The 23,267-nt window shown below is 44.8% G+C and overlaps 1 protein-coding gene across 1 annotated transcript in view; it reads left to right on the forward strand.

Annotated features, from left to right (window-relative positions):
- LOC106804657 (C2 domain-containing protein 2-like) overlaps nucleotides 1-23,267 on the forward strand; it is a gene marked incomplete in the record, with an annotated part of 88,944 nt that overhangs the window by 27,709 nt on the left and 37,968 nt on the right. The window contains 2 exon segments of the mRNA XM_014805930.1: nucleotides 7,463-7,561; nucleotides 12,556-12,675. Coding sequence (XP_014661416.1) covers nucleotides 7,463-7,561; nucleotides 12,556-12,675 — 219 coding nt within the window.

Genomic DNA, 23,267 nt, shown 5'->3' on the forward strand with positions numbered 1-23,267 from the left:
AACAGACCTCAGATGAGCCCAGACGCTCTGCGGCTCTTTTTTCAATTGAATTCTTTTTTACATTCAATTGGATTCCGGTTAAATTTATTTGCCATCTCTCTTACATTCAATAGAGGTTTGACACCTCTCATTAGCTGGGCTTCATTAGACAGATTAATGCATAACACTGCCCATCCAACGTCTGAATTATATGTAAATACATTATTAGCGTGATTTTCCCTTCACCTTCTGCGACCATCATGGGTTTGAGGATATAATAGTCGGATAGGAAACCTGCCATCTGCTCATTATATATAGGTATAGAAACGCTACATGTGTGTTTATACTGAATATTCACTAATATAAAGGTTGTAGGTTAGTTATTTCATTAGCCGATGCCTTCCATGTTAAAATTGATTTTTCCCCTATAATAGTTTAATAACATGTTATACTAGAGCACTCGGAGAGCGCAGACCTCCGCTAAGGCAGCTGAATTCTCTCACTGTAAAAATTTTAATTAATTAATTAATTAATTAAATAATTGATTGGATCCGGATCACCACCAAAATCTAAACAATTTTAAGTTAGCCCATTTGTGACCTATCCTGAAAATGTTATGACAATCCGTCCATAACATTTTTAGTTAGGCTGTACACAAAGAACGGTGTTACAAACCCACAAACGAACAAACACTCAAACGAACAAACACACGACGGTGACAACATAACCTCCTGCCAACCCCTTGGCGGAGGTAAATATCCGGTATTATTTGTGTTAAACCGGGAAATGTCACATACAAGAGTCGTTACAGTCACGGTCTATGATTGATCCGAGATTGAAAATGTAACAATCCTACTTTAGTGTGGAAAATCATCGTCGGTTCCGCTGTTTGGCAGTAGGTTCCATACGCGTTATAATAAACAATACAGGCATGAAGCCAACAGACTAACATGCATTACATGTATCCATTGAAACGACATGCTCTGGGATCTGCTAATGCATAGCCTTTTATCATTCGGAAATTAAAGAGAAGGGGAAGGCGACCAGCGTGAAATATGCATTAAGATAAATCGTTTGCTCTTCACAATAGCGCGTGTTATTTACATTCGGAGCGTAAATCTCGTTGCCGCATAATTCACACTGCTGTGTCATCCACATTGATGTGTAGTGCGCACGTCCGCGAGATTCAAATTACTGTGCAATTCACATAATTCACCTTACTGTGCAATTCACATAATTCACCTTACTGTGCAATTCACATCATTCACCTTACTGTGCAATTCACATAATTCACCTTACTGTATAATTCACATAATTCACCTTATACTGTGTAATTCATATAATCAGGAGTAGATAATAGGGATAGGATAATGATAGGGATAGGATAGGGGGCCTAGGGATAGGGATAATAGGAGTAGATAATTCCCTATTATCTACTCCTGATATAATTCACATTACTACACATTACTACACATTACTGTGCAATTCACATAATTTACCTTACTGTGCAATTCACATAATTCACATTACTGTGTAATTCACATAATTCACATTACTGTGCAATTCACATAATTCACATTACCGTGTAATTCATATGATTCACCGTGTAATTCGTGCCCGTGTGTAATTCGTCATAATAATAAGTCTGTAATCCTCAGTATATATGCAGATATCTGCACTCTACACGTGCTCTGTGGTAAAGCTCTCCTCCCTTCCCACGGATACGCGCACAGCAGTGCAGTACGCGTGGCATTCTATGTCATACACACACCCCAGTCTCTGTCACCGTCGGTCGTAGTCACAGAAATATAATATATAGACACCTAGTCTACCTATACATTATTATTTCTATGGTCGTGGAAAAACTGCGTGAGCAAGAAAGGGGATGTTTGTGGTATTCTGCGGGCAATATCCCATAACAAGTATGATATAATGCCCGCGGCAAATCGCGTGTCGTCTGCATTGCAAAGATTATCCGGGTCGTTGCAACGCAGCGACGTCAATAAGGCAGGGACTGATCGCAGTTTTCATCCATGGCTGCTGCTACTGCTGCCCGAATCTCGTAAGAGTGCGGTGCAGAAAAATACTATGATGCAATGATGCAGGCGTGAAGCGTGAGAGTGAAGCGTGCAGCAGGCAATGATGCAATGATGCAAGCGTATAGCGTGAAGCGTGCAGCAGGCAATGATGCAATGATGCAAGCGTATAGCGTGAAGCGTGAAGCGTGATGCCTGCAGCATGCAAGGATGCAATGCTATGATGAAAACGTTTTGATTGCACGATGCAGTATGCTCTACTGTCTTCAGTTAGGTTCCTGCTTCCGCTATGTGTTTTGGTGGTCACCCAATATACTTCTATATATGCTATGAGGTGTATGAGTGTCTTATCTTGCACTGTATCGAAACGTAGTCGGTGTGCTTGCTATATATGCTATAACAGGCTATGGAAGCATCAACGTATTGGCTTAATTTGACGCGGCAAAGAAATCCACATATCAGTCCTTGCTCTCGGTGTGGGCTTGCTATACATTTGTTTCGACGGCTTTCATAATCCACAAACGAAGCTTGACGCGAAAGCCTACTGCAATTTTGTGCTTGATTACATTTGGAAATTGGATTACCACGAACGATGTTGCATTTGATGTGGTGATCGTACGTGCGTGACCGAACATTCACTGGCGAAAAACCGCCGTCCGAAAATACCGCTAGGCCCTTTTCAAAGGATATCTTATTTTCCTCTCACCAGATTCGCCACTTTAGAGTCAATAGGTGTGCAAAAAATACTTTGAGCAATTTTCCACTCGGTATTTTTCGGAAGTCTGTTGAGGTAATTTCGTTTGTGTACTCACGAAAGGCATTATCCATGGCCGTGACTTTTGCGGACTGCATTTGCGCACGTATGAGTAACGCAACTTACGCGAAGGCCTGGCATGATGAGGATTTCCAATCAATTTCCCCCTGTCATCCATTTTTAATGAGGGCGCACGTACTATGCTACGTAAAATGTCAAGAGCCGGGTTCATGGCTTTACTATGCGTAAAAGCAGCGGTGCAGGGGTCGGGGACGTATACTGTATATGCCGTATTTTCCCCGTACAGATATTTTCGCGAATTCAGACTTGACGGACAATTTCGCGAGTGGTTAATTTCGCGGTTAGTGAATTATGAATTATTTGGTATTATCGGTATGAATTATTCGCGTGTCGTTTATTTTCGCGGTCGGGGACGCGTTCGCACGTATACCAGACGCGCTCTCGTCAGTCGTAAAGCCGTCGTTATAGGTTTCCGATTCAATTTGGCGGTACAGACCGAGGCCTCGCTGAGCGAGCGAACGCATTTCGGGTCACACAATAAACCAATGACTAATTAATTAATTTTAATGCAGTATATGATTCCAGTTGCAAATGAGAGCGGGGGTGCAGAGTGGACATTACAGTTTACTCTACTCTCTTACTCCAAGATTTACCAGTATAGGAGTGTGCGGTAGTGTATGCGCCACGGCGTGTTTTCGCATGGAGCAGCTGGAGATGTAACATTGATGTGTCTGCTGCGAGTACGAATCTGGAGCTGGCCAAACTTAAGCCGCAGCGAAGCCACCGCGCAAGGTCGGCTTGCGTCAACATGTAGATTCCTGTTTATTCATCATGCTGGCCCGCCGAGGTACCGCTATCGTGACGTCACATCGGCCATTCACTTTAACGCTATACGGTCAGTCTCGTCTCGCCGTCTCACCATAGAAAAAGACGCGTTTCAAGGACCTATTGTAGTATGCGTGTGCAAGGTCTCACACTTCTAACCAAAAGTGCCCAATCCATATGCGTACGTATCCGCCCTACTGCGTCCTTGATATCACACAGCACGAACTGTATAGCTGTAGCAGGGATTCCTGTACGCTAGAGAGGCTGGGATGCGATGGCGCCGGTGACTGTGTCGTGAACATTTTATCAAGAGCTTATTCAGAAGTTTTTTTAATACGCGCTTGATTTTATCTATTTTAGTACTCGTCTATTTGTTTTTTTCTCCTATCGCTAGACCTCGAAAGGGGCTGGGGCGGCAGTCCCATGCAACTATAGGTGGCTCCTGCATACACACGCCATTAGGCTTCCATCGCCGGAGATTCTTTGGTTCCTTCTCCGCCAAAAATAGCCGCGAAGCGAGTATAAATAGCGCTGAAGCTTTACACCCCTTCTGTTGCGTGGTTGCGTATATGCACGCGCGTCTACAGTAAACAGGCGAATGCGTCCGCTCGAATCGCAGCAAACAGACAGCTATCAAGCAGCACTGCATGCGCGTGGCTTGCTAGCTTGCTGGCTGGCTTGCTAGGGCTCGTAGGGTCTTATGTCCCCCCAGGGTACTGCCGGAACGTACCCTGGGTACAGTCCGGTATACCGGAACGTACTCTGGTAACTATTTGATATGGTTAGGTTTAGGGTTAGGGTTATGGTTAGGGAGTAGGCGTAGGCAACTCCCTAGACTCGTTAGTGGAGTAGGCGAGGTACGGTCCGGCATATTAAATAGTACCAGGGTACGTTCCGGTAGTACCCTGGGGGACATAGACTCGCTCAGCCTTGCTAGGTGGCTGGGTGGGTACAAATTGATCGCGAGCCTACTATGTAGTGAGTGAGCCTTCTGGATCGGTCAACTACTGCGTGCGTTTGGGATGCTGAAGCTGTGATGGCTGTTGCTAAGATGCCGGTTTCTCGGCTGCCGGCATGCAGGCAGACGTCATGATCTCAACGCGTCACTCCGCGTTCTATATGAAAGCCCCCTCTCATCATGTTCGTAGTTGTGGATGGGTTTGCACCAATATGGCAGTGAACAGATGTTTTGCGCAAATCTCTCAATTATGTTTTGCTTGCTAGTGCCGGACGCACTGACAGAGAGTCTCCACGGGGGCTGTTAAGTTTCCATGATTATTATGTTCCAATTGCGTATAACCAGGAAGTATAACGCATCCGCTCTCACTCATCGTGTTCGTAACTGTGGGCTCCGTGTGATGGCAACCTTTTATTAATAAGACAGTTGACATATCCGTGAGTCTCTAGGGATTTATCATTTTTACAGTGCGTATATGAAGTAGATCGAATATGGAATAGAGAGATGGCGCGCGACCGACAAAACTGATTAATCGATTAATTTTTTTCCGTACGCGCGTTGGCCGTAAAGGCGGAGGCCGCATCACTGAGCTAAAAAAAAATATACGGCGTACATATGGTTTAGCATCGCCATATTGTCAGCTCTTTATTCGTATTGATTTAAAAGACAAGCGTGTATAATTGCCTCCGCTCCCCAGCCGTGGGGGATACGTGTAGTGTGGTACGGACTGATCCATGACAACGCATCGCACGATAAATAATTATTTTTCCTATTATAATTTATATCCCTGAACGTTTTCGATTTTTCGTATTACCATTTTGCTTTTCTATTACTGCGTTATTATTTGAATATCAATTTTTTTTTCTAATGGACGCGATTCTGTATAAATGAGCAGGGTCTTTTCATTGAAGTAACTTTTGTCCAAATTTACGCGCTAGATGTTTCATGATTTCCAATATTCTTACTGTTTCAGCAAACTTTAAAAACGAGTCAGAGGCAAGCTCTATTTTCGCGCACAGCCTGAAATTGTGAATTTTTGGGAACCCACTGCTTTTCTGTAAAATTGTGTATGATTGCGTCCTACAATTACGAAATTTATTAATACAATGTCAATGTTATTAAGGTCTTCTCTGGATGCGACTAGGTTATTTAAGCTAATGATCTGAGCTGCTCTTTTTAGCTCACCTTGACATCGTCAAGATGAGCTATTTCCATGGGGTGTCGTCCGTCGTACGTCCGTCCGTCCGTCCGTCCGTCCGTCTGTCAACATTTGGCTACGGTCAACGATAACTCAGGAACCGTTTGACCCACATGTTTCAAATTGCATATAGTAGTTACTTCTATGGGAGAGGTTTGAACGTCTTATTTTGGAGCACGCCGGTCGACCTACTTTCGAGCCACGTCCACTTTTTCGCAAAAATGGAAATGGCCATAAGTGACAAGTCGGTTCATGTTCAACGGATTTTGCTCATTTCTGGTATGTGAATGAATAAGGACTGGCCCCAAAACATATCACACGGGTTTTTATATTTTAGAAAAAATTATGCAAATTAGGTAGATTTTGGCAATTTCACTATGCATTTCAGTGTCTGCCTACGGTCAACGCCATCAGATTGTATGCCAACAAATCTGAAACATTTATTTTCGCATCCAAAATTACTCATGTATCATCATTATCAAGATTATATAATGGGAGATATGCTATATAATGGGAGTTCTCCCATATATACTCTTGCTTTATATATCTCTCCTCCCTCTTCTATCGCACCCACGGTGAGCTACAGTGTCATTGACACTTTCATTTGTTCATGTGGCCATAATAGGTCTAAGTTGTAAGGGCTTGATTCTAGCTTGTGCGACCGCATTATCATCCTGGTCTGTCTGCAATATAACATTCGATCGATAGTATTTAATATGCTATAAAAGTTATACAAATATCCGCCTTGTTTCTGTCGTAATTTCGTCGGGGGCGGGCGATCATTGACTCTGTGGGTGCCGCTCAAACAAATCAATAACCACTTCAAAAACTAAACACGCGCACGTTCGTTAATTGGTCAGTCACGTAATCGTGAAACAACGCTTGCCACGGTAACTTTATGCGAGAATAAACTGTACTATATGGGAAGAAGTACCGCTAATCCTGTTTGAATAAAATCCAGCACGCACTCCTGAATAAAATATGCTCGCAGTCAATCCATCGGTTCTAGATTTAAACTCACTCTTTTTCCTGTCTACTAGCACTCTATCGAGAGCTAATCATATATGCTATGGATTATTAGCTTGATCTTGATTATATTTAAATAGGCTATGCCAATTTCTGCGTACAGTTATGTAAGGTAATTACTCCTGCTATTAGAGTGACAGTACAAAATAGAAAGTCATGTCTATCCAGTAATTTATTTTAGTAGTAACGCTATCTGTAGTATAGTGGTAAAAACAGTAACAACAGCAGCAGCAACAACAGCAGCAGCAGCAGCAGCACTAGCGGCAGCAGTAACAACCGCAGCAGCAACAACAACAACAGCAGCAGCAGCAGCAGCAGCAGCAGCAGCAGCAGCAGCACTAGCGGCAGCAGGCGTAGACGGCTAGCTGTTAGATAAGCGATCTTTCTCTGTGCGACTTTGAAGCTTTTCTCACTAATGTATTTTTGATCAGGTTTGGGTCTGCAGGAGGGGGTACAAACAGGGAGCGAATTTTTCATCTGCATCGTATCTGATCATGCACCCCCTCCCCCACCGAATCAACTCTATATAGGTGTCTCGCCTACAGCACTATTACATTAAACCCTCTTTAACGGGAGATCTTATCAGACAGTAGAGTTTAATCAGAGAGAGAGAGAAGAGTCTGTGCGCATAGATGTCAACTGATGACTGTTTGTTATCGCTTCAGGGGCGCGTGGAAATCGTCTTTAGCGGCGTCGAAACGAAGTCGTCTGCTCCTAGATTCTGCAACGTGAGCACCGTGACTGAACCGGGCAAGAATGAAATGGTACGTATAATCATTAAATCTTAATCTTAAAATCTTAAATCTTAATCTTAATCTTAATCTTAAAATCTTAATCTTAAAATCTTAATCTTAAATCTTATAATATTTAAATGCATACTACACATTAGAATGTTTAGGGTATATTATGATAGTAAGTACATAAATAACAGCAGGAGTGAATAATAATAGATTCTATAATAATACATCTATTATTATTCACTCCTGATAACAGTATATACCTACACATTTCTATAGTCATGCATTCACATTTGTCATAAAGCAACAATTAGTATCGAAATCTTTATTTTTGGCCGCTGACATGACACCCCGCGATTGCGTTGCGATGGTATATGTAATCATTAACAAACTATGCGATTTCGAACGTCTATTTCGGCGTATCGTTGCCACACACGCATGGCGCAACGCAACGTAGCGTTACCTGTAAATAATCACACAATATTTACTCCTGATTCTAATTCTGATTTCTTCTCTCTGAATTCTCTCTTCCAGGAGTAAATAATCACAAACAATATGTGATTATTTGCTCCTGGTAAAATGTACGTATATACGCTGTTGCTCCCTCATTGCCCGCGAGGAAAGTCTATCTCGGGCTGTACGTATGTATCGTTGCGATGTATCGTTGCGATGTATCGTTGCGATGTATCGTTGCGATGTATCGTTGCGATGTATCGTTGCGATGTATCGTTGCGATGTATCGTTGCCGCGCACGCATCTTAGCGTTACTACTGGCGTTACTACTCTATAGAATATACGTGTTGACGTCTACAAATATACGCTGTTGCTCCCTAGATCACTGCCCGTGAGGACAGTCTAGCTCGGAATGTATACGTATATAATCACCACGAGCCCACGCTCGGTCGGTGTACCTGCAGTCTCGTCCATTAGTGAAGATTGCTGGCCGCCTAATTGTGGCTGGGAGATCAAGCACAACGTAGCAATCACGCGCCGCAGCTAGCCATAGATTGCACGGGGAGGACAGCGTTTTACTGTGGCTGTCGGCAACGGTCGGGTGCCAAATACTCGCAGGCAGAATTGCTTTTCCTCGAACACTCTGCCCGCACGACATTAATCAACGCTGTTGTCGCGGTTGTTCGTAAAATGCGGCGAGGATGACAAGTGAATAACGCGCTATACCCCCGTAGCGCGATCCCGTGATGTTACCGATATATTACATTTATCGCAGTAGAACTGCCGTAAGGCGTAGAGTTTCGGGGGGGGGGGGTCCGAGTTCGCGTTCCTCCTGTGCTGCCATCTAGCATATTTCGCACGTATATATCGGGCGCGAAAGAGAATCATCGTAAGTTGTCACGTACAGATCGATTCGTATATCGTGAACGGGGGCGTATGACTGCCTGCCTGCTCGCACCCTCGGTTGATCTCAGCGTATATATATATATATATACGAGCATATATCAATCTACGGTGGCGTCACACTCAGTTCGCGCACGTACCTGCGGCACACACGCACAGACGCACGTACGCACGCACGCACGCACGCACGCACACACGCACACACGCACGCACGCACGCACGCTCGCACGCACGTTCTATAGTTGTCAGTGTCTCGGCGACATTAGTGCGGCATCGGTTAACCAGGGGGAGCGCGCGTCGTTTGGCTGAATGACCGCTAGCGGGATGGCTCGAATTTCGTTTCTTCAACAAATTGCAGCGATTAGTAGCTGTGCAGCCGCACACAGCAGTCTGCAAGATAGCCGCGGGAGTGTCAACGGAATGAGCTGGAATTATTTGAGTTCGGGGTTGGCTGCAGTTTACATTGTGTTAACATGGGGATTGGGGATTGGCTGTGGTAAACGTTATTTTAATGTGGCTTTGGCTGAAGAGGGCAATGTTTTTATTATGGGTTGCCGGAAGTGGGCATTGTTTTTTATGGGATTGGCTGAAATTGACTGTTTTTTTGTCGTGGTTCGGCTAGGATGGGCGATCTCATAGAGCAGAGTGTATAAAGAGGCAGGCTGGGGTTATATGGGCCTGTAAAAAGTTGTGCATATATACCCTCTCAGCTCAGCTGTGGAATTATTCATATCACGCGAATATATACGTATGGTGTGTGGGGGAAAGAAAGCGAAGAAAGATCCGGGATTAAAAGCGAAATGCGGTAATCGATTCGTAGACGAAGCCACCAGCCTGGCAGCTAGCTAGCAGCGAGTCAGTACGCAGCAGAGGCAACGCAGCTGCAACAGTGCCGCAGTATTCCCAATACAGCAGTTTATCCGGCGGCTTCATTGTGCGTTACCACGCATTGACCCGGTTTAGCCAATGTTTGTTTACTTCTTCGTCTGCGGCAGCAGCTCGCCCCACCGGGTAATTAACATAATTACACTTTGCATTGTTAAGTAGGCCTAATGCATCTTCATTAGAGCACATATTACCATGGTTTGGATCAATATAGCTGGTGATTCATCCTTCGTGATGAAGCCAAAATTAATAGTAAAGTCTCTATGGTGAATGGTTGGATGCAGTTGACGTGTGCCGAGAAGCGTGTTGTGGCGGGTATTTAATCGCTGCAGTGAATTCTTCCTCAGACTCTCTCCTTAATGACCGGTATAGTCGTTACCTCCCCGTTCCTGAACCCGTTACGTTTATGTCTGTCCTTATCACGTACTTCCGACACGATTCGCCTCGACCAGGCTGTTTCACAGTCAATCGGTCGTTCCTAGCTGTACTGTTGCTCCGGTTGATTGTCTTGCATCCACTAGAGCGGGTGTCTGTCAGCATCTTGCATCCACTAGAACGGGTGTCTGTCAGCATCTTGCATCCACTAGAACGGGTGTCTGTCAGCATCTTACATCCACTAGAACGGGTGTCTGTCAGCATCTTACATCCACTAGCACGGGAGTCTGTCAGCATGAAGCCCGCATGATGGGCTGCTGTCAGCCATTGGGATTCTAGTTATATTTACTTATCGTTATATTGCAGCTGAAGCATGGACTGTGCTAGTAGGAATTATTTTTTAACTTTTATGCAACTGATTAATCAAAAGTCTTAGATAGCTAATATTATATATTTCTACTCAGCTACTCTGTTATTTTTATTTTCCTTATGGTAAAATCAAATGTGTCCGATGGCATTCTCGTACGCAGAGTAACATCAATAGGACAATTTTAGTAATATAGTAGTTTAACGATATTATATGTGACAAGGCACCTTGATTGGCGCAAGCATACTACAATTGAAGCTCGGTTAAATCGTGAAATTTTAAAACCGATTTTTATCAAAGAATAAGCTGTGAATACATTGGTTGTTAACCAGCTGAAAATAAGTAATTGGGAGTGTGTGGGCCAACAGTAAACACCAACCATTAGTGTTAATATCTGTTCGGTTGCCATCGTGAAAGCTACACGCATACTGCAACGTCCAGATGCATTAACAATGGCGGTCGTTCACGCGTGTTGCGCAACCTATGCGCTTGACATTTCGGCAGCAAATGAGTCTACGGTTGCAAACCGCAAGCCATGCAAGCGACGCATATCTGTCAAGATTTTCCGCATTGCTAAAAACGATTCTCACTGTTGTTCCCTAGGCGACAGTTTCGCTTCAGTGAATTCCATTTCATTCGTTGTCATTTTGAACAGCTCGCATACAAGGTCCGTTGCATGTGACATGGCAGAATACCCATGGGAGATTTTACTGTGGCGGTATGCCATATATACAATTTTACGGTGCTCGGATGTGATATTGCGTTTTCATGCAGTTGTACGCTCATCGATAATACCTACGACTACCGATGAAAGAGTATGACAGAACTAATCGATGACTGGTTCGAAGTCTGTATCGATCTATATGTTCGAATACAGTCAATCTGAGTGAGAGAGAGTCCTCGCTGGTATTTTTCGCACCACTCTTACTCTACACATCACGTTCTACGCGTCGCGTAACAATTGACAAAATGCAAATTAATAATCAGAGTGCGCACCGCCAGTTACAAAATCATAAAGCTATATATCGCTCAACACACGATTTTACTATAGTGTGAAACATCGTGGTCTTTGTTGCAGAAAGCATGCACAAACATTTTCAGAGGGTGGTCAGTTGTTTTATGGGCGAGATAATAAGTGGTTCCCGGTAATAACACGCGGTAAGCGTAAAAGGAAATGAGACCATGATGATGGACTATGATCGCCCGAGGTTCCGCATTGCTTCTTAAGATTGGGTTGTGTAGATACCATGGTGTGGAGTGTGACATATTCGAGTAAATTCAGTGAGCAGAAATGTTTTTGGCTTCTGCAAGTGGTACTCTAGTAAAAGTTAACGGAAATCGGTGAATTTTGCGTTCAGTCATTCCGTGACAGCGTTTCTCTCCCCACTAGCGTGATATCTTAATATGCGTTTGGGTTATCGCTGTGTTTGACCGCTAAAACGTACGACAAAAGTACGTACTGCAAAATAATCCGGGCGGGTACTGCAGTATATGCACGGATATAGCGTAGTCAAACTCCTCGAAGCTGAAAGGTTTTCCTCCTCGAGATGGTCAGGTGGGCTTCATCGTTCCCTGTGTAGAGGCCATTTACTCGTGCTATTAACGTGGAACACACATGCACGTTAATCATTGATGAAATAGTATGTCTGTGCCAGCACCTCGTCGAAATGCAGGAGAGCTCCTCTGGGTTCTCTCTGTCTCGCTCTCTCCACCCTCTCTCTTTCTCTCTCTCTCTCTCTCTTTCACTCTCTGTCTCTTTTCTCCCTCTTGTCTAGCTTTTTCTTTTTTGCTCTTTTGGTTCTCTCTCTCTCTCTCTCTCTCTCTCTCTCTCTCTCTGTACCTCTCTCCTTCTTTTACTGTTTTTCTCGTCCTTTCTCCCACGCTCGCTCTGTTTCTCTCTCACTTCCTTTCCTCCCCCCCTCTCTCTCGTACTGTTTTGCTCGCTCACTCCCCGTCTCTCTCTCTCGCCTTAACTCGCTGCTAGCTCTACCACTAATGGCGTATGCGATTCTTACTGTTTTTTATTCGCTTCTTGCAGACAGTGCAAACGGGCGTGAACGTAGAGAATATCAGCTTCACTGTACAAGCAAAGGAAAAGCAAGATGGCGTCACCAGGGTGTCCGACTACATCGTCACGCTGGAGAGACTCGCAGGCGAGGTAAGCGCGCATGCGCAGCAGACGACGTCGGTTCTCTGCGCTGGTAGCAGTTTTTTTCTTCCTTAACGTGCGATGTCTAGCGATCCTGAACGGTCAGACAGCACGCGGCGGCGGTCAAACAGTGCAGTTAGTTGGTTGGTTAGTTAGTTGGTTGGTCGGTCGGTCGGTCGGTCGGTCGGTCGGTCGGTCGGTCGGTCGGTCGGTCGGTCGGTCGGTCGGTCGGTTGGTCGGTCCGTCCGTCTGTCCGTCCGTCGGTCAGACAGTCAGACAAATTTTCAACAGAAGCCCAACAATTTTTTAAAGCGGCATAGAGCACCTCTATACCCTAACCCCATAAAGCGTAATGCGTTATCCCTCACCGACTACAATACTTCAATACTAGTATCGACAAGCTTTAGAGTGTCGCTACTGTCGGCTAAAACCGGAGATTCTAATGCGTGTTTAATTTTCGACGCGCGTGACTTTTCCGGCCGCCTGTTTTTGCGAGCGACGTGTTTCTCTGCGGGCGGGGTTGGAAGTGGATGGGATGGCTTTGAAGTGGTCGCTAGATGCAAAAACCCATTACCATCACGCTCTTCAAAGGGAAAATTACGCGAGAGAGAATTGCAATATGTCTGAGGGGAATATTAGAACGCGTAAAGCGAGCAATGTAAATAGGGTTTCTCTAATAATCGGAACTTTACGGGTGGAGAATCAGTAATCAATAAGAATCAATATCTCAGCAAGTCTTCTCTTTTCACAACACAAGCCAGCCGAATACCGTTATATATATATATTGTATACGGTGACGTGTTTGTGCATCGGCGTTTTGACGTTAGGGAAATTACCTTAGCTTTCTTAATCGTCCTCAACATTGAGCATCTATCGGTGCCTCGAGCAAAGCTCCACAGAGCTGTTCGCTGGCCTAGTCTAGGCGCGACTCGACATCGAGGGGAGTCATCGACAGAGACAGAGACATCGTGTGAGACTGCACTATGCGCGATTCTGCTATATTTGAAAACGCCCAGACATCACACCAACTGCTGATCAATACGGTCCGAGGACTCTGTATCCCCAATGTATCTATGTATCCCCCGCATCCCTGCGCCTCATGCATCCTCTCAGCCATCGCATTCATGTAATTCCCAACACGAACCTGTGTTCCCCGCATCCACATTACCCTGTATTATCATAATCCTCGCATCCCTACATCCCCAGCATCCCCCTGCGGCTCCGTATCACCCGCATCCCTGCGTCCATGTATTCCTGCGTGCCTGTGTTCCCGTATCCCGTTGTCACTGTGTCCCCCGTACACCTGGATTCATGCATCCCTGCATTTGTGAATTCCTGCGTCTCTGTATTCTTATGCATCCCCGTATCCCCGCGTTCCTGTATTCCCCACATGTGTTCCTGTATTCTCCGCATCTCCGCATTCCTGCGTTCATGTATTTATTCCCTTGCGTCACTGTATCCTCGCATATTTATATCGCGCGTTTACGCGCGTGCCCTAGAGGTGTATACAATATACGTTGCACTCACATGGATCACATCAAGAGCTCATAATAGATCTCTTAACTGGTAGGTCTTAGCTCATAGTTCTCTATTATGAGCTCTTGATCATATCGAATTACGATATAGAGTGGATGCGGAAATGGTAGCTCATTTAGCGTCGTACAGTATAAATACTTCTGGGCACGTACTCATTAGCGTCGAATCAGCGTTGTTGCTGCTCAGTGTAATAATTATAATTATGATGTTTCTGGCCGCGAACTTGGCACTCGCAATATTATTGTGGTTGTTTCAATTTTAATAGGCGGGATTATAGTTTTACTATAGCTAGTAGAATGTGTGCATTTTATTGTGTTTTAATTGAGATTTATAGTCCATTGATGTCACTTGTGCATATAGACGACCGATAGAACGGGAAGTCATACGAAGATGGATGAGGAGAAAGCAGCTAACAATTACATCTGAGAGATGAAGCTGCAAGTAGTGTAATCAGGATTCCGTCATCTCAGAAATCCGTCCAATTAGGCATCACATATCATTGATACATGGCTCGGTCTGTGAGAGGGATAGCTGCTTAAGGGTCAGCAAATGGTATTGAGCGTACATGCACGCTCGAATTACTGTCGTTCATCTGTCTTACTCATTCATTATGCTATGTCATGTTCCGAGGGAATTCGCTGCGATACTCTCCTGCCGCGGGTATGCGTATATTTGCGACCTACACGGGAACAAAATCGAGAAAACTATTTATTCCTTCTTGAAAAGCTACAGAACCCATTAATCATGTCTCGGTCTCAGCAATTGTGCCCGATTCTCTTCATATCGCTAGGCCTGTATTCATGTTAGTTGATTAGTTAGATGAAAGTACATTTACCCGGCCATCTTCCGGCCTGTCAATAAGTGGATGTGTGCGCCTCATGCATAGTAAGTGAATCTCTATGTTAACGTGACAAAATTGGCTGTGCAGTCCTTACAGACAGTGTGACAGCCGGCTGTCATGACTTCTATATCAGTACAGCTCCTAAGAAGCTTTCCATACGATAAGAGGCGACTAACTGCTATATATATTCAGCCTCTCCTCGTGTGATTTTTACCATCATGGTGACGATACGTTTTGACTTTGCCTGGGAAGAACCGTGGGCCCGTTGTTAGAAACAAAATTAGTCTTACAACAACATTATACTCCTAACACTTACTTCGTATTTTAGACCGTTGAGAAGGTTCGATTCGTAATTCGATTCGTAATTCGATTCGTAATCGTTCGATTCGTAAAGTACTGCGAAAATTTGCTAGGATTTTTCGTTCTCGTAACATTACGATGTGGTCTGTCAACGGTCGAAGAAAAATTGTTGATGTTAAGTCTAATGCTAAGATTAATTTCGTTTCTGACTACCGGCCCGGGCCGTTGTCAGAAACATCGTAAAGTTAATGCTAATGTTAATGCTAAGATAACACTTACGACTAATGTTAATGTTACGAGAGGAGCGTTGACAGAAACATCGCAGCTATTACTATTAGAAAACATAGTGGCTATATGCCCGGCAGCCGGCATATATCTGACGGCTGCCGGGCACGGTCTTCGATTTCCTAAATGCCCGTCAGTTTTTAATTTTCAGCGTTATCTCAAGTAAACAAGGGTTAGGGTTAGGGTTAGGAACTGCCGGGCATTTAGGAAATCGAAGACCGTGCCCGGCTGCCGGGCATATAGCCACAGCGATTAGAAAACTTACGATAACAGGAACTTTATAATTTGATGTCTCAAGGCTGCTGATTGGATGAGAATCAATCACAAAATTCAAATTTATACACATTTATAGTGCATCACAGTAATTACCTTCGCCAGGGGCTTGGCGGAGGTGATGTTTTCACCGGCGTGTGTTTGAGTGTTGGTTTGTGGATTTGTTAACATGCACGTTTCAGTTCACTTCCGCTAGGTGCGCTGGCTGTAGACTTACAAACACGCAACCACAGGCTAAGGGGCAACCACAGTCCTCCCCCACCTGCACGCTCGCACTAATCCGGATCCAATTAATTATTTAATTAAGTAATTAATTAATTAATTTTTCCACTTAAGAGAATTCAGCTGCCTTGGCGGAGGTCTGTGCTTTCCGAGTGCTCTAGTTTATGCATATTATGATGGCTAACCACATATAAATAATATTTGATAAAAAACGGCACCGTCTTGAATTTATTCTGCACAACAAGACAAATTCTCACACTGTAACACGAGACGCGAGAGTTGTGGTCAGTGCAAAAGTATTTAAAACAAGAGAACAAATGTCATGCGCCATTTGTAAATGTTTTGTTTTGTTTCACGATCGGTAGATAATTAATGTTTTTGACGTGTTTTAAAAAACAACAACATGATATTACTCATTAATATAAAATATAATATCACTATAATTGTAATTCTTAATGGAAATGTGCTGTTTTCATCTTAATATTAAAGTTACGAGAAGGTCTGGGCTCTCGTAATGTTAAGAAAATATTTGCGAGGATTTTTCATTCTCGTAACTTTACGATGTTTCTGTCAACGGTTTACGAGTGGAAGTTAATGTTAAGACTAATGTTAAGACTAATGTTAAGACTAATTTTGTTTCTGACAACGGGCCCCCGCCCCAGATGTCCTAGTAAAGCCTTCATCTCAACTGCGTGCGATGCTGTTCCTCCAGCAGTCATTGATTTCATGCTGATAGCTATAGTGCATTGCGAACAACTAGCGAGTAATGATGACTATAGCCACCATCAATCATTCCAGCCTTGGTGCAGCTCACAACCGAATGCCACACGTACTGGTGGGTAATGCTCACACACACATACGCACGCACACACACACACACACACGCGCGCGCGCGCACACACACACGCACACACACACACACACACACATACACACACACACACACACACACACACACACACACACACACACACGAGACAGAGAGCGAGAGAGAGAGAGAGTAGGGAGAGCACGGGAGAGAGATGAGCGAGGAGAACGAAGATGAGAGCGGAATAGACGAGAGAGAGAGAGAGACGAGAGAGAGAGAGAGAAGAGAGAGAGAAAGATAGAATATTGGTTAAGCTCGCCATGTTTGCTACGGTGAGCTAACTTATAATTTGAAGACGTTCTCAAGCCGACGTGAACACTGTTCGTTACACAGTATAAAATGTGAAAGGGTCGGCGGGTGTATAATTTATATACCGTACGGCGTGGAGAGTGGGGCGTAACAGAATAATATAACGATAAAGAAGGCTTCGAACCAAACTAAAAAGAAACCGAGAAACCACATGAAGTGATTAATACGCTCGCTCTCTCTTTCTCTCTCTCTCTCTCTCTCGCTCTCTCTCTCTCTCTCTCTCTCTCTCTCTCTCTCTCTCGCATACAGTGTGTGATTTACATTAAGGGTCGTGCTATGTGCAATATGTGGAAGCCGTCTTATCTGCCTGCTGTAGCATGGCTTCCAGATTTAAAAAAATTGTTTATCGATCCAGTTGCTCGTGCTAATTATACGATATGCCACGGAAAACCATTTCCTGGCAAAACAAATCGGTAATAATGTTTACGAACGATTGCGTCTACTCATCGGAAGTAAACATTAAACTGTAAAGATGTAAAGAAACTCATCTACAAACGAAAGGCGTGTGCAATATTTTCTAAAAACTTACTTAATTGGCAGCGCTTTTGTGGTTTTTGCGAGAAACGTACCTCGATGTGGAAGTAATGCACACGTATATTGAAACATCCACGACAGAGGAAAACGTGCGACGTAAACGTGTTGTGGTTTGCAAGCAGCACAGGCACATGCACGCACGCACGCATGCACTCACGCACGTACGCACACACACAAACGCGCGTACACGCGCGCACGTTCTCTCTCGCTCTCTCTCTCTCTCTCTCTCGCTCTCTCTCTCTCTCTCACACACACACACACACACACACGCACGCACGCACACACGGTCTACAATCGACACAATTCATGCGGATACAGTACGTACGCGGACGATTTACGGATCCGGATGCGGGTTTCGGTCGCTCATGTATGAGCGTTGCACGCGAGCGTGCGCAGGTGATTGTCGGTTAGCACAAGCGTCACACGCGTGCGTGCATGGGTGATTGTCGGTTTGCACAAGCGTCACACGCGTGCGTGCGTGAGTGATTGTCGGTTGCACAAGCGTCACACGCGAGCGTGCATGGGTGATTGTCTGTTCACAAGCGACAAACGTGCGTGCATGCATGGGTGATTGTCGTTTGCACAAGCGTACAGCAGCGGCGTGCATGGGTGATTGTCTGTTGCACCAAGCGTACACACACGTGCGTGCATCTGGTGATTGGTCTCGTTGCGACAAGCGTCACACGGACGTTGCGTGCATGGTGTGATTGTCGGTTTTGCACAAAGCGTCCCACACGCGTTGCCGTGCGTGAGTGATTGTCGGTTAGCCACAAGGTTCCACACGTGTGCCTTGCGTGAGTGATTTGTTCTGTTGCACAAGCGAGTCCACACGCGAGCGTGCATGGGTGATTGTCTGTTGCACAAGCGTCACACGCGTGCGTGCATGGGTGATTGTCTGCGTTGTGCCACGAAGCGTCACACACGCGTTGCCGTGCATGGGTGATTGTCGGTTGCCACAAGCGTCACACGCGAGCGTGCATGGGTGATTGTCTGTTGCACAAGCGACACACACGTGCGTGCATGCATGGGTGATTGTCGGTTAGCACAAGCATCACACGCGTGCGTGCATGGGTGATTGTCTGTTGCACAAGCGTCACACGCGGTAGCGTGCAGATGGTCTTGTTGCGTCGGTTTGCACAAGCGTCACGAGCGCGAGCGGTGCAGGATGATTGTCGTTTGCACAAAGCGTCACACGCGTGCGTGATATGGGGATTGTCTCGTTGCACAGCGTCACAACGCGAGTCTCGTGCCATGGGTGATTGTCAGGTTGCCAAGGCGTCACACGCGAGGCGTGCAGGGTGATTGTTCCGGTTTGCCACAAGCGTCACACGCGTGCGTGCATGGGTGATTGTCGGTTTGCACAAGCGTCACGCGCGAGCGTGCATGGATGATTGTCTGTTGCACAAGTGTGGCGACGTGTAGCGTTATTAATTATGCAGGACGCCTAGCAAGCAGAGGTGTCGCACAGAAAGCAGAGCTGTCTAATACCTTACATCCGGGCAGCAGAATTATACAGAATCAATACAATATAATATACACAACCTCTTGGACCATCATTGTCTACCATTCATCATTGTCATCATTGTCATTGTCATCATTGTCATCATTGTCATCATTGTTCACCATTCATCATTTGTCTCTTTGTCATCATTGTCTACGATCACCGAACCGTGAGAGGTTAAAGTAACGACGGGAGAAGGGATAACAGGGTTACACAAACGTCACACGCGCGCGTGCGTGGGTGATTGTCAGTCACACAAGCGTCACACGCGCGCGTGCGTGGGTGATTGTCAGTCACGCAAATGTTGCACGCGAGCGTGCATGGGTGATTGTCAGTCACGCAAATGTTGCACGCGAGCGTGCATGGGTGATTGTCAGTCACGCAAGCGTTGCACGCGAGCGTGAATTGTTTTTATTTGAAAAAAAAAAAATGAGCGTGATTTCGGTTTGCACTAGCGTTACACGCGCGCGTGCATGGGTGATTTCGGTTGCACTAGCGTTCACACGGCGCGCTCTGTGCATGGGCGGTGCATGTCGGCTCAGCACAAGCGGACACACGCGAAGCGCTTAGTGCGCACTCGAGCGACCGACAATTGTTCATGTCCTCCGGACTTTTACCTCGACCATTAGATGTTGCTGCCGATATATATCAGTGTGTGTTGAGGCTTAAACCGCGTGTGGAATTGTGCGTTCGCAACACCGTGAGATCTTTCAATATGATGTTTTCTGTGTGCGAAGCGTGTGCGTGATTGCGTGTGTGTACGAAATTTGTGCCGTGCGCTGCGTGCTAGGTGCGTGCTGGCGCTGCGTGCTGTGCGTGCGTGCGTGTGTGCGTGCGCTGTGGCGGTGTGCGTTGCATGCGTGCCTAGTGCTGTGGTCGTCGTGTGGGTGTGTGTGTGCGTGCTGCTAGTGTGCTGGCGTGCGCGTCGTGTGTGCGTGTGTGTGTACGTATTAGTATTAGTATCTGCGCTTCACGCTATAAAATCGCAGGCCGGGCGTGACACAATTCATATTTATGTCACATTAATTCGTATTTCGCTTCGTTTCTAAAATCCGTCTTAGCCAAACGCAGAGCGTGGATTTTGGGACGCAGCGATGAGAATTCTCACTTTCCGTGCAAGTCCTTATCCGTGATTTGGTTCGATTATTTATCTGTTGCGACATAAATTCGGTGATTTAATATGGACATTAAATATGAGAGTGCAAAAACTGCTATTTAATGTCTACATTAAATCAACACATCGCAGCTAAGCTTTTTAATGTGATATTAATCACAAACATCGCTTCGTCCTAAAATCGTCTTAGCCGAATGAGAGCGTGGATTTTTAGGAAACGGAAGCGATGGAATTCTGCGACGGGAAGTGAGAATTACCATTCGCTTCCGGTCTAAAATCACGGCTCTCAGTTGTGCTAGAACGGATTTTAGGACAGTTTAGCGATGTTTTGTGCATTTAATATCCACTATTAAAAACTTAGGCTGCGATTCGGTGTTGATTTGCAGTGACATTAAATAGTGACATGTGTTGTCCACTCCCGGGTCCAGATACGAATTAATGATGGACAATTAAATATGATTGTGTCCACCCCGGCGTTCCAATACGAATTAATGTTGGAACGATTAATTATGAATTGTGTCCACGCGGCCTGCGATACCCGTAAGGCTAAATAGCACGGCTACACGGCACGCACACACTCCTGCATGTCCCTGCCGTTCAATATATATATAATGATTATATATATTATATATATTATATATATTATACTCAATATAATATATATATATATATATATGATAATATAGTCCTCACAGATTAACGCCCCACGCACGCAGCTGCAATGGCGACGGTGCACCCTAGCTTGTTCCATGTTCCCGGCAACTAGTTGGGCGTTCTAGTCCCGTGTAATAACAGGTGTTGTGACTACCACCAACGTGCACAGCGTCTCTGTGTAAAGCAAGTGCGGTCACAGAGAACCTACTATGCAGGTTGAGTGTTTGCTAGCTAGTTGGACCTTCCTGAGTGATACCAAGTATAGCACGGCTGTATGTTCTATATTACTCGGTGGTGTTGCCTTCAGCGTTCTACGTACCGCTCTCGATGGGTGCCGTAATCAATGTTTTATTACCCTCAACTTAATTAGTTTAATTAGTTTAATTAGTTTATGGCAAAACCCGAATGAAATCATTCCGATTCAAAGCTTGAGTGATGTGGCTAATATCGTAATGGCTGGAAATCGTCATCAACGGAGATTTAAGTGAATACGAAAAACATTTTAATAAGATAATGTTAATAAAGATAATTTCGCATATTGTGCCATCGTGTGCAGCACGTTATTATTTGTAATAGGAAGCCGGAGGTTGAGCAGATAATGCCAGCTAATTAATGAAGTTGTGTACAAATCCTATGACACCGAGCGTAATTATTAGGCTAATGGACGCATTTAGTTATCAGCTTTTCCTCGGTGGTAAGAAGCTTCTGCAAATTAGGTCTTGCCAGCAACGGCGATAAAAAAAACACCGCATCAACAGTTTTTTTAACTAGATATCGATCGTATGTGACTGCTGTTTATTTAGTGGCAATGGTGACAAAAAACCTGTGTCAAGTAGGAGTCAACGGTTCAGTCTCAAACCTACCTTGTACATTGCTCTTCTGTGTGGGGAAAACCAGCTCATTGTGCTCCCAAAAAGCACGTATAGCATACTTGGCGCTTTCTTAAAGTTAAAGGTTGGTCTCAAAAAACTAATTAACTTGTTTAAAACTAAGCTAGTTAATCCTGCAACCCCAGCTAGCTCACTGTGACAGGATGACAACTAACATGAATCGAACCAGTTTGAACCAACCATTACCAAGGAAAACTGTACATATAAATATATCAGTGTCCATAATAGAAAAACTCTTGACATATATGCACTTATGTACCTATGTTTTCTATATACATATATAGTGCAGCTAATGTTCGTTAGAGGCGACTTTTGTCACACTTATTTCGTACACAATCATGTCAATCCCACAGTACTTTCCGATACCCGAATCCGTACCTGACTGCAAGTAAACTCTCGCTCGGATATTTAAATCGCCAGTCGCACGCATGCTTCTAACAACTCATGGCGAGAATTTTAATTATTTCATTAATCCTATGCAGATTCTGTGAATTCATTAAAAACACGTATCGAGCGCTGTCGGCCAAGAAGCTTGCGCAAACTTCAGGTTAATTTCAAAGCATACTGTATAAGCTGTATATTTCGCGGTGGTTTAATTTTCGCGAATTTCGCGAACCCGTCCCAGACGCGAAAATAACAACACGCGAATAATTCATACCGAATAATACCGACGAATAATACATAATTCACCGACCGCGAAATTAACCACTCGCGAAATTGTCCGTCAAGTCTGAATTCGCGAAAATATCTGTACGCGAAATATACAGCTTCTACAGTATTCATCATTGTGGCAAAGCATCAACGAGGATTCATGTCTAGTACGATCGTCTGCGTTTTTTCGTCGCTCTGTGAAAGCCCGCATTCCTCGAGAATCTGTTGGCGTAATCATGAAACAGTGCCCTCTGCTTCTCTGCTCGCAGTATAACGTGTATAGTGACGGCAGTTTGTATGTATAGTGAAACGTCGAGGAAATATCTATCTATCGGCGAATGTTCATCGGTCGTATACATGACGTGGCGCTGAACTGCCGTCTGGAGTGAAGCCAATCTGGGCTGTCAGCATCTTCTTGCGCTGGTCGGCAGCCTTGTAGCAGCAGCAGCAGCAGCAGCAGCAGCAGCAGCCAGCGAGAGCCATAAATTTTCACGTATCTGTAGAATTACGATAAGATACAGTTCAATCACGATCTCTGTGCTGTATATAGATTTCGATGCGTGTGATTATTCGTGTGTGTGTGTGTGTGTGTGTGTGTGTGTGTGTGTGTGTGTGTGTGTGTG

This window comes from Priapulus caudatus, unplaced genomic scaffold (assembly GCF_000485595.1).
Source record: "Priapulus caudatus unplaced genomic scaffold, Priapulus_caudatus-5.0.1 Scaffold82, whole genome shotgun sequence".
Taxonomy (NCBI): domain Eukaryota; kingdom Metazoa; phylum Priapulida; class Priapulimorpha; order Priapulimorphida; family Priapulidae; genus Priapulus; species Priapulus caudatus.